Source organism: Myxine glutinosa, chromosome 1 (genome assembly GCF_964187855.1).
Source record: "Myxine glutinosa chromosome 1, kmMyxGlut1.1, whole genome shotgun sequence".
Classification (NCBI taxonomy): Eukaryota; Metazoa; Chordata; class Myxini; order Myxiniformes; family Myxinidae; genus Myxine; species Myxine glutinosa.
In genome coordinates, this window is record NC_136261.1 from 95,663,318 (window position 1) to 95,675,918 (window position 12,601).

At 41.2% G+C, this 12,601-nt stretch overlaps 1 protein-coding gene across 1 annotated transcript in view; it reads right to left on the bottom strand.

Moving 5' to 3' along the window:
• Positions 1-4,177: 4,177 nt before the first annotated feature.
• LOC137426622 (cyclic nucleotide-gated channel alpha-3-like) overlaps positions 4,178-12,601 on the bottom strand; it is a 75,281-nt gene continuing 66,857 nt past the window's right edge. The window contains exons 10-12 of the mRNA XM_068115330.2: positions 7,796-7,999; positions 7,428-7,527; positions 4,178-6,047 (exon numbers count right to left, since the gene is read on the bottom strand). Of these exons, the coding sequence (XP_067971431.2) occupies positions 5,626-6,047; positions 7,428-7,527; positions 7,796-7,999 (726 nt within the window). The 3' untranslated portion in view covers positions 4,178-5,625. The remainder of the gene's footprint in view (positions 6,048-7,427; positions 7,528-7,795; positions 8,000-12,601) is intronic.

Here is a 12,601-nt window from a genome sequence, read left to right on the forward strand (position 1 = left end):
CCGATGTTGATATGCTCCTGATGATAGAGAGAGCAAAGAGAGGGGGAATTTCACAAGTCTGCTCATCAAGATATTCAAAAGCAAATAACAAATATCTTCCAGATTATGATCCAAAGAAAGATAGTTCCTATCTCATGTATTATGACGCCAACAACCTCTATGGGTGGGCAATGTCCCAAGCACAACCTTATGGAGGATTGAAATGGGAGAGTGATCATGAGGGTGTTCTAGAAAAGATTCTGAGTTCAACACAAAAAGAGTTGGATGAAAGGAAAGAAGGGTATTTCCTGGAGGTTGATCTAAAGTATCCAAAAGAACTCTTTGAGAAACATAAAGATCTTCCTTTCGGGTGTGAGAAAGAATTAACAAACCCAGAGTGGTTGAGTGAATATCAGAAATCATTTGATAAGGAATCAAGAACAGAAAAACTTTTAACAACATTCTTTGATAAGAAGAACTATGTACTACATCAGAGAAATCTTTTACAATTTGTGAAACATGGTCTAATTGTTGAGAAAGTTCATTGGGTCCTGAAATTCAAACAGAGTTATTGGTTAATGAAATATATTGATTTTAACACTCGAAAGAGAACGCTTGGAAAGACTGACTTTGAGAAAGATTTTTATAAGTTGATGAATAACGCGGTGTTTGGGAAGACTATGGAAAATGTTAGAAAGAGACAAAATATCAAGTTGACAACTTCCTGGGAACAAACTTCCAAACTAATCAACAGACCGAGCTTTGAGCGTGTTGAAATCTTTACAGAAAACTTTTGTGCTCTTCATATGATGAAAGAAGAAATTGAGATGGATAAACCGATTTATATTGGTACTACTGTTCTCGATCTATCAAAACTACTGATGTATGAATATTATTATTATGAGAATTTGAAAACAAAGTATGATGATAACGTCATGTTGATGTATATGGATACGGACAGCTTCATTCTGAGTATCAAGACAGATGACGTCTATGATGATATGAAAGCTGATTCTGTAATTTATGATACAAGCAACTATGGTCAAAAGAGTGAATTGTTCTCGAATCAAAATAAAAAGGTGATTGGAAAGTTCAAGGATGAGCTTGGTGGAAATATTCTGAGTGAGTTCATAGCATTGAGAGCAAAGGCTTATGCGTATAAATATAGAGTTGGGAATGTGGAGAAGTGTGATCAGAAGCTCAAGGGGATTAAGAAAAATGTAATTAAAGAAAGTATAAATTTTGGTCATTATTATCAATGTTTGATGAGTGGGGGGGAACAGTATAGAAAGGTAAAAGGGATTAGGAGTTATAAGCATGAATTATATTCAGAAGAGATAAATAAACTAGCACTAGGAGCATATGATGATAAACGATATATTTTAGATGGTGGTGTCATGTGTGTACCTTTTGGTTATATATAAATGGAATAAAGAATGGAGAAAATCTCAAGATTGGTAAATAGATGAAAAACATAATGAGTGTGAGAAATACCAGATCCGAGAGGTTGAGAGGATCACTGGTCAGAAGGTCCTCAAGACTGATAAACGTATTCATTTGTTAAGTGGGGTAATGGAGGGCGGGAAGAAAAATATATTAGAGTGGAGTGAGAACTTTGATGGTTATCAACCGGATAATAAATATTATAATTTTAAAATGGTATGTGGATCGGGAGGAGGACAGACCAGGTCCCTCCGTGAAACATATCATTTTATAAACGCACAGAGAAAGGTGCTTAATGTAAAGTTTATCAATATCCTAGATGGGGATGAGTTCCATAAGAGAATGGAGTTGTTTAAAAAATTAGAAAATGAGCAAATATTCATAGGATCAATGAGGAATTTTGAATGTCGCGTGGTCCTTGGAGGGTAAGTAAGGACTCCCCCATTCACTTACATGTAAAAGGAGAAAGGGGTGTCGCGGTAATAAGGGAAAAAATGGGCAGTTTGGGGAAAAGTCTCATCTAAATACATGGGTGTCCTGGAAGCCCCATTATCTCCCTTTTCATCAGTGGAATCTGACAGAGTCGGTGGAATCTGGGCCGGTGGAATCTGACAGAGTGGGCGTATTGCGCAGCAAAGAGGTTGATTAGCAAAGGTGGTGGGAAAGAAAATTCTTATGAACCATACCTGATAATTTCTGAAAATATATGTGCCTATACAGTGAGGCATGTAGACATGTTGAAGAACAAGACCGATAGTTCAACAATGGCGTAGCTGGGCATGTTTGATACTTTAGTTGAAGAGGAAAGTATCGCCTGGGTGGGGATACCAGTTACCAGTTAGCAAATAATGTAAGTATTAAATTTTTTGGACTTCAGGCATGGACAGCTGGTTCGTGAATGACTTGGGGGGGAGGGGAGGGGGGAAATGGCGAACGGCAAACGATGAACCAATAAATTCCACATACCTGTGCCACCTTCAGTCGAACATCAGCCATTGACAGCAGGTTCTCTAAATTTTCATTCCAAACAGAATCATTCATTATTCCAATCACAAATTAATACCATAGTGTTGGTGTATCAAAATATGTTAAATCACGATATTATCAAACAAGCGAACCGTCATCTGTTCACTTCTGGATTCGGGAGCAAGGTCCGTGTCGATCGCATTTCAAAATCGTAATTGTATCGAAGAATTTCCGAAACCTCCAACCTACCTTACGACACCCGCTGGGACCCCAAAATGTTCCACAGAACGTTATTATATTTTCTTTTAGTAAAATATGCAGCTGTTATGGTGACGAAACGCTGTCCCCCTGTCATGTGACCAGAACCTCAGCTCTGATTGGTGCATGTTTGTGGGGACATACGGACAGACAAACGCAGTTCTAGACAGCATTGCCCTATGGGCTATGCCATAAAAAAGATCTGGAGCCCAGATGCTGTTACATATTGTCCATACCAAGAGACAGATCTAAAACCCAGTGAACAATTAATTAATTACTGTACAACAAAGCATTTCAAAGACGAGACATTTTATTGGTTCACGAGTTATCAAACAGAGTGACCACTATATTCGTCATGGGTGTGTGTCTGACTGTGTGTCTGTCTGTCTGTCCGCAGCATAACTACCCGATGATATCATCCGATCTTGATGAAACTTGGGTGGGAAGTTGATATCACGATCTGGTTGTGTCCTGCCTAGAGTGGGCGTATTGCGCCCATTGTGGGCGGAGCGACGCCCAAAAAAGATGTCTTTTTAGGGGGTAATCGAGTTCAAGCTACATCTTCTTCGGGGGAGTTGGTGGAATCTGACAGGGGTTTCGGTATTTGGTTAGGCCAATGTCATGTGTCTAGCCCCATGGAGCTCGATTTTTCATTTTCGCCCCAAGGTCAAGGTCACAAGGTCACGAAATTTAGAAATGTCGATTTTTGATGGTTTTATTACATTGTTCGCTTCCTGATAGGGTGAAATGTCGTACATGATCTTATATTATCACATACATCATGAAATACAAGTTTTCCAACAAATTTCAGAATCTTCGACCTTTGAAGGTCACAAAGATCAAATTTTCAAAGTTGTCGGAATCGAACCAAATTTTCGGTATTGTGTAGCTAACTAACCTCATAACTGATTATACATTATTTTCTATCTCATTTCAAGGTCAGTAACCTTCGTTTTGACATTTCCAGGCCAGCACCACACACAATTACGTACAGCTGGCTCTTAAAGGCCTGCGCACGCAGCACATTGGGGCCCTTTGTAAATAGGCATGTACACCGCATGTCGGGGGCCGACACCTGCCATGTGGGCCCCCGACCCCCCAGTCCGGGCCTGTTTCGGTTATAGTCCGTCCTTTGTCATTGAATACCGCTCGCTCATGAACCAATGAACCATCGTCGTCTCCTGACTTGTTAACCTATTTTTTAAAGGAAACAATAAGTTACATGCAATCCCTAAACATGTACATTTTAATGATTTGCATTGTTGTCATGGTATTTAGGATCGTCACTTGTGGCATTAGCAAGCAGCAGTGATATAACTTGCAAATATAATTAAAATAATATACATTCCTTCAGAATTTATCATACGTGAATGTTTGTTTGCATAATTGCCCTTGGGATTTGACAGCCATCTGATTTCAAAAATACATCCTATACGTTACAGCTCAACATCCTTTGGTTAACAAGGAGCTCATATGATAACCCAATATCAAAGGATCTGAGGTTCACCAATGATTCTTCAAACACAAATGTCCTTGTTGCAATGTGAGCAGCATTACATACTGAGAGCTGGAGCCCTGTTTATTACAACTTAAATCTCTACTTCTTGTACCATACAACAGGCAAATAAAAGGATGTTTTGAGGGGTTTTTTTCCTCCTGCCATAAGTTGTCGACAATTATTGCACCTTAGGGTCTATAAAGCACCTTGCTTGGCATTATCGTTCGTGCTCGGCGAAAAGCTGATGGAAACGTAGCTTCAAGCCAGAGTACAATCACCAACCCCTGTGAATGTTAGGAGCTATCTACAAATTATGTATGCAAAAAATGGCAGAGTTCTACAAATTATGTATGCAAAAAATGGCAGTTCTACAAATTATTTATGCAAACAATGGCAGAGTTCTACAAATTATGTATGCAAAAAACGGCAGAGTTCTACAAATTATGTATGCAAAAAATGGCACAGTTCTACAAATTATTTATGCAAACAATGGCAGAGTTCTACAAATTATGTATGCAAAAAACGGCAGAGTTCTACAAATTATGTATGCAAAAAATGGCACAGTTCTACAAATTATTTATGCAAACAATGGCAGAGTTCTCCAAATTATTTATGCAAACAATGGCATAGAGTTCTACAAATTATGTATGCAAAAAATGGCAGTTTTACAAATTATGTATGCAAAAAATGTAAGAGTTCTACAAATGATGTATGCAAACAATGGCAGAGTTCTACAAATTATGTATGCAAACAATGGCAGAGTTTTATACCCCCAACATCCCCCTTCCCTCATTCATTCCTGTTCCCAATTCTCTTTATCCCTCCTCCAAGCATTTTCCCTTTCCCAATCAACGAACCCTAACTTTTCACCCCTTTCCCTTCTTTCCTGCATATTATTTCTCTCCATGTACTTAAACTGGGACTTCATACTTGCAAGCAGACTGAACAGCTGCTTTGACATTCCCTTCTGAAGACCTGTGATGCGTAGGTGCTAACATTTTGTAGTTTGACTGGGCTCTGACAAACTTTCGGCTCAACAATTATTGCATTCTTCAACTGAGCTGTCCATCTGCTTCTGATTCATCCGGCCCAGGTTTGAACCTCAAACTGTAATCCTGGTGTCTCGCAGTTAGTGCGATGAATCAATGTGTGTGCCGTCTGTCGGATGGACGTTAAACTGGGCGTCCCGTCCCGTCCCGTCTGCCAACATTAGTTGGTGGACGTTAAAGATCCCACGGTGTCCTTCATGAAGAGTCGGGAAGCTATCGCTGACATCCTGAACAAATTACAAATTCCTGCTCTAACCTACAGGGGGCGTTGCAGCAGAGCCGTGCCCCCTTAGTCAATGCTGCTTTTCACAGCCATGTGCTGCATATGAAAGAAGAAGAAGCTATCACTCCAAAGTTGTTACAAAAGAAAAACATTGTAGTTGAAAAAATAGATAGGAAAATGTCGAGTAACATAGTCACCCTTTAGCATGCTTACTTGCCCCCATCACTAGCTGACCCAGCACCATCCCATTCCTCATATTCATCCCCTCCAATGGCCGACATCATCCCTTTCCGTGCCATAGCCTCCAACATGCTCAGCCTCTGTTTCAGCTTCCTCTGGCCTGATGAGTACTGAGCAAGCAATTTTGCCAACCTGTTTTGCATCTGGTCAAGGGATCTAGAGAGGCAAGTGACACGTTCTTCGACGTTCTTAGGTTCTGGACCAACGTCCACAGCAGATTCATCAATAAGGTTATCTTTGAGGAGGATATTCCGGCCTTTCTCCTCCAATACGGCTTTCGCTTCCGGGTACTCAGTCAAGGACTCCATGAGGTCATCTTTGGAGAGGCAGAAGAGGTCAGAGTACCCAATAGAGCGGATGTTGGCTGTTCGACGATTCCCAGTTTTGCTTCCTACGGTGGGGCAAGGTGAGTGGTGTGGTGTTGAAAGGAAGTTGCTCAACAATCATTCGAACCGCAACCTTGTTTTGTAGCGCTCCATTTTGGATACTATTTGTACAAATTGTTCGCTCGGACTTCTGCAATGATTAGTGCTACCATGCAATATTTCTTCTTAATTAATCACAATCCATTACCCTGATACCGTCAAAAAAATTTTTTCCCTTAAAGAAATAAATAAATGTAAAAGTTAGCAAAAAAATTTTTCCCCCTTTTTTATTAACCATAACAGATATTTTGCTTTCCTCCAAAGGAAATACCAACATTTTTGTGACTACCCGTTACATTACCTTTGATGATCTTGCGAGGTACTGTTGTATTTATATTATCAAGGTTGTCATATCATAATTGAGCCGAGTATCAACTGCACTTACAATTCCATCTAAGACTCGAAGTGGAAGTCATGGTGTTGGAGCTGGTGGAGGCCCATACACTTGACAGAGGCAATCATGACTTGACATGAACATGTTGTGGCTGCCAACCAATCCTAGACAACTTGCCATTCCATCAAATACATTTCTGCTGAGCAGCCATGGTCATTAAACCCACAAAAAAAAAAAAAAAACACCTTTAGAGGCCATTTTTCCCCGCAGGCGGGGGTTGGCCTTTTTCGGGGACCGTGGTTGTTGTTGTTTTTCGGTCCCCTTTTTGAAGCAATGTTTTACGGCCGGATGCCCTTCCTGCCGCCAACCCTTTTTGTCGCCTTTTACGACAAACGGGGAATTACCAGTGAACTGGTACTCAATTAGCCGACCTCGGAAGGATGACAGGCTGAGTCAACCCCCCTGGCGTTAATTCAGTGATCGACCGGGATTCGAACCCAGGATCCTAGGATCCTAAGCTGGCACCCTAGCCGCTAAGCCAACGCCAGGCTTCCGCTAATGGTAATTAAACCCACAATGCTACAGGATAATGCCCACTGCACCAACGAGGTGCTGCAGAAGCCATGCATCTATAAATAAATAATAATAACCATTCCTTTCTTGCGGCGAGGCTCATAAGAGCTGCCGAAGCAGTTTCATTGGCCAAGGAGTGCAATTTTGGACGGATCGCCACTCCGATGCAGGATCGTGCATCTATGACTCACTGAAATCAAGTTTGTTCATTCAGCATGTTAAGAGTTAAATTTTGTTTTTACCCCCACCCCTCTGGTAATTTACACTGGACAGGTCGCTACACGATTGCAAAGTGCTACCAAATAAACCTTAAGTCAGGGCAGAAATTTAGAGTTTTGCTACAAAACAAGCACACAATGACCTACTCTTGCAAAACACTATAAAGGTTAATGTGCTACCTGAAAGGTTAAACCTTGACTAGAGGAAATACCGTGCTTACCCTTGATGTTGAGAATGCTGATCTCGCCAAAGTAGCTGCCATCACTTAGCACCACAAACTGTGTCACACCATCATCCGCTACAACAGCGAGCTTTCCCTCCTACCACAGTCAGACACAAACACCCAAACCACAACTTTTAACCTCAATTTCCCAGCAACCAAAACCACAATTTAGGGATAAGAAATGTCCCCTAAATTATCTTTAATGTATGTCAGTAAATGCAGAGATTAGTAAAAAAGAAAAAGGCAATGCCTAAGGTAGAAGAACTTCCCAAACCAACACGAAGCCATACATGGCAAAAAAAAAAAAAACCCCTGAAGATCAGTATTTAGACACCAGGTCACTACGATGACTTATATTTACACACCTTGATGATGTACATCTCTCTGCCTATGTCTCCCTTGCGGCAAATAAAGTCTCCAGGACTGAAGACCTGTGGTCGGAGTTTAAGAACTAGTTCGATGAGGAGTCCCGCCTCACAGTCAGCGAAAATTTGAACTTTCTTCAGTGTACCCAAGTGCACGTTGATAGCAATCTCAGCCTTCAGCTTATCAGGGAGGCTCTTCAGCACCTTAAAAAAATTGTAATGAGAATATGAAAAGTAATTAGTGATGTCTTTTTCTGGCGTCTTTTCATTGTATTTAGAATTACAATAAAAAGTAATTTTTACTGTAAAAGAAAAACGAACTTTAAATAAATAAGTTTACTAAACACTGGTTGAAGATGGGAAGATCCATGTTCAAAAATAAAAGCACCACAAACTAGTGTAACTGTCCAGCACGGAAGGCTCAGATCAGACGTTTAAACCAGCGAATGGTGCCCAATATGAACAAAGCTGTCAGTCAGGTGATTACATCCAGGGGTGTGGAGGCATTGTGTGCCAGGCATGAAATAACATCCCAAGGGGGAAGGCAATGGCAATAATGCAAAGATGTTACCTCTCACCACATGCACATTTGTAATCATCTATTTCGCATTAAGTGTAATCTATCTTCTATTATTATTATTTATTTATGTACATAAAAGAAAGTTTTTGTTTGTTTGTTTGTTTGTCTGCACGCACTAATCTCCTGAACGGTGAAAGATAGGAGGAAACCTCTGAAACAAAAAATGTCGGCACGGGCCCCGGGAAGGTTTTAGGCGAGGTGGCGAGGCCTGTTGAGGCCGCCTCGGCCGGGCTGGGCCCATTTCGCAATTAAAACCTGAGCTGAATTATAGTAGTCAATATTCTACCGCCGCGAGTAAAAGCTGAATTATAGTAGTAAATTCATTCAAAAAGAACTAAAAATGTTTTGGGACGGGCCCCGGGAAGGTTTTAAGCTAGGTGGCGAGGCCGGTCGAGGCTGCGTCGGCCGGCCTGGGCCCATTTCGCAATTAAAACCTGAGCTGAATTATAGTAGTTAATCTCTACCGCCGCGAGTAAAAGCTGAATTAGAGTAGTAAATTCATTCAAAAAGAACTTAAAATGTTGGGACGGGCCCCGGGAAGGTTATAGGCTAGGTGGTGAGGCTGGTCGAGGCCGCCTCGGCCGGGCTGGGCCCATTTCGCAATTAAAAGCTGAGCTGAATTATAATAGTCAATCTTCTACAGCTGCGAGCAAAAGCTGAATTATAGTAGTAAATTCATTCAAAAAGAACCCGGGCAACGCCGGGTGCATTCGGCTAGTATGCTATAAAACAATGTATTATTATTATTATTATTATTATTATTATTAGGCCTCCCCCTATAGGATATGGGGAGGTTTATACCTATGGCAGGGTTTGTTTCTACAATTAGTGCCCTCAATTTTTAATGGTACCCCAGAGTTTCTTTGACATGAGGAGTACTAAACCATCATTTAGTGGTTTTTTTCTACTTCTTCTGCCTGTACTCCAAATTTTCGAGTTGTATCTCGGAGCCAGCTGGGACTTTTGGAATGCAATTTTGCATAATAAAGGGAATAAAAAGTATGCGGGGTGACCATTCTTTTTTCTTTACCTAGTTTTTAAGATAATGACCCAATTATGGACATTTTAACATTTTTCACCATAAATTGAATAAGGTTTGTTTGATCGGAACGAAATTGCCCTCTCTAGATAGCCTAGGTAAGAGGGGAGAGGAGTTTGGAGGGGAGTGTAGAGTGAGGCAGAGGAGAGTGAGGGAGAGGGGAGGGGAGAGGAGGGAGGTGGGTGGAGAGGAGTGAGTGATGAGGGAGAGGAGTGAGGGGTGGAGATTTGTATTCATAACGTTTGGTTTTAAGCAATTTTTAATTTGTAAAGCAAATTGTATTTGATGCTTTCATGTTTAATAATTAATAACAGAAGTCAGTCAGTCAAGGCATGTTCTGCCCCACCCCACTCTCAAGTCAAGGTAGAAGTGTCACTCTCCACCCCTTTCCTTTCTCCCTCCTACCCTCACTCCCTCTTCCCAGTGCAGTGTGTGTAATGAAGAGGTGGAGGTGTGGGGGAGTGGGAAGATTTGAGGTCTTAACGTCACATTTTACATTTCGTGGAATTACACAAACTGTATTTCCCATGCGCATGGACATGTATTCACATGTTATGTGAAAGTAAATAAATTGTGCAGCTTACATCATTTCTGGATCTGACGAGTTGCTAGTAACCATTTTGTAAAACTCTTCATGCAGCATCTAATTCAAGATGTCCAAATGTCATACACGTCGATGCCCATGGGTTTCCCATGGATGCCCCACTGGTATGTATACACAAAGAATTAAGTTAAGCACCCCCCCCGTTTTTTTACAACCTCGCACATTACAAGTTTGTTGTCGTCAAAACAGTGTAATATACCCATGTTATTGCTATATTTTCTGGAGAAGTGATATTATGGGCACATAAAAACATAACAATCATGCCGTTTTCAATATTTTATTCTGAATAATTTAAGGTGAAATTTTTTGGGAATTTTAGGCATATTTTCACCTCAATTTAAGTATGGAGCTATAGGTCCATCACGGACAGTGTGGATGACGTTTATGTTTTCTAACGTACAGTCATTGTTCTGAGAAGACCTCTAGCGATCTTTGCGTCAATAACGTGTGTAGGACCCACGTGATCGGATCACTGACTCAACCCTACGTCTCATAGACCCTGTAAGCCGTCGTATGCGTTGCTGTGGCAGGTTGTTCCATTCCCGATGTAATGCACGTTCCAATTCATCCAGATTGGCTATTGGAGGGACCATCTTCGCAATTTGTCGTCCCAACATGTCCCGAACGTGCATTACATCGGGAATGGAACAACCTGCCACAGCAACGCATACGACGGCTTACAGGGTCTATGAGACGTAGGGTTGAGTCAGTGATCCGATCACGTGGGTCCTACACACGTTATTGACGCAAAGATCGCTAGAGGTCTTCTCAGAACAATGACTGTACGTTAGAAAACATAAACGTCATCCACACTGTCCGTGATGGACCTATAGCTCCATACTTAAATTGAGGTGAAAATATGCCTAAAATTCCCAAAAAATTTCACCTTAAATTATTCAGAATAAAATATTGAAAACGGCATGATTGTTATGTTTTTATGTGACCATAATATCACTTCTCCAGAAAATATAGCAATAACATGGGTATATTACACTGTTTTGACGACAACAAACTTGTAATGTGCGAGGTTGTAAAAAAACGGGGGGGGTGCTGAACTTAATTCTTTGTGTATATATTAATAGGCTAATGCAGTCTCTGTATCTCCAACCCTGAAACACTGAAATGCGCCTCGGATTGAAACGATTATCGAGTAAAAGTTGCTTCACATTAATCCAAACTTATGGGAAATTTTTGAACAACTTCTTCAATCAGAGAAAAAAAAATTGAACCTGGGCAGTGTATATAGCAACAGACCGCTATCTCGATTGCTCCTGACTTTTTTTTTCTGTGAAGAAATATGGCACAATCTTTTTGCTGTTAAGAAATATGTTGATTTTGGAATTTGACACTACTCGATACATCTATTGACACAATACGCTGGTTCATCCATCTGTTTGTGTGTAACGTTCCGTTCCATCCATTAAACGAACCACATGGCCGCCATGTTGGTCCGATGCAAAGCCAAAGACCTCTTCGGAACTGTCATATTCACAATTGCTATGCCCTTCCTAAAAGTTTTCCCTTCAGTGTAAAACGACTAATGGGACTGTTAAAAGGATCATGAAATATGGAAAAGTTGGAGCCGATAAGCACCAGGGGCCTTGTGAAGGTATAGGCCTCATCCTTCACACATATCGTAAGTGCAATTGACATCTATCCGAGCTATATAACCAAGATGTATTATTCTATATCGACATGGACAGTGAACATGTTTAGCTTTAAACCCGGGTTCTTTTTAGGTCATCTCATCTCAAAACTCGAACAGATTAACTTGTATAAAATGGGTAGTGATGTCTGTCTGTCCGTTAACTTTTTACTATTTTTGCTACTCCTCCCTTATCACCCAGTCGATTTTACCAACGATTGCTCTGAAACCCGATGCAGCCCTTCTAATCGATGGTCCGCAGGATCCTTCGGTCCAAGATTTTTCGATTTTGATTTAGGATCATGGAGGCTCCCAGAGGGGAGAGAGGGTGGGAGTTGCCCTCTGAAACTTCGGATTCCTACTTGTCCCTTATTTACCAACCAATTGCTCTGAAACCTGACACAGCACTTCTACTCGATGGTCCGCAGGATCGCTCTGTCTTAGATTTTTCGATTTTAAATCAGGAGGCCTCCCCCAAATTTCAACCTCTGGAGATGACCGACAGCCCACTCAGGGCTATTTATTATTTTTGGGAGTGACTGAGGCGGCAGTCTGTTTCCGACTATGTTCTCTTAAATAAAGGCTCAACCCATGTCACTATTAGCCTGTCCCCCACGCAGCGGGAGATGGGGTTTTGCAATCACTTTTGTCTGTGTCTGTCCGGGCCGTAACCTTTTTACCATTTGAGCTTTTTTCATAAAATTTTCAACAAATCTTTATGTATGAGAATATGGAGAAGACTAATTCATAATTTGGTCAAAAGGTCAAAGTCACATAAAATTGTCAATTTTCATCCAATTGGCTTTGGAAGGGGGTGCAGGAGGGGGTGGGGGGGGGGGGAGGGAGGATTTGAGGATTTGCGGTTGAAACCTTCAGGTTAGGAGTGCGAGGTTGAGGACTTGGGGTTTGGAAGGGGAGGTTGATGGCCTGAAGTTTTC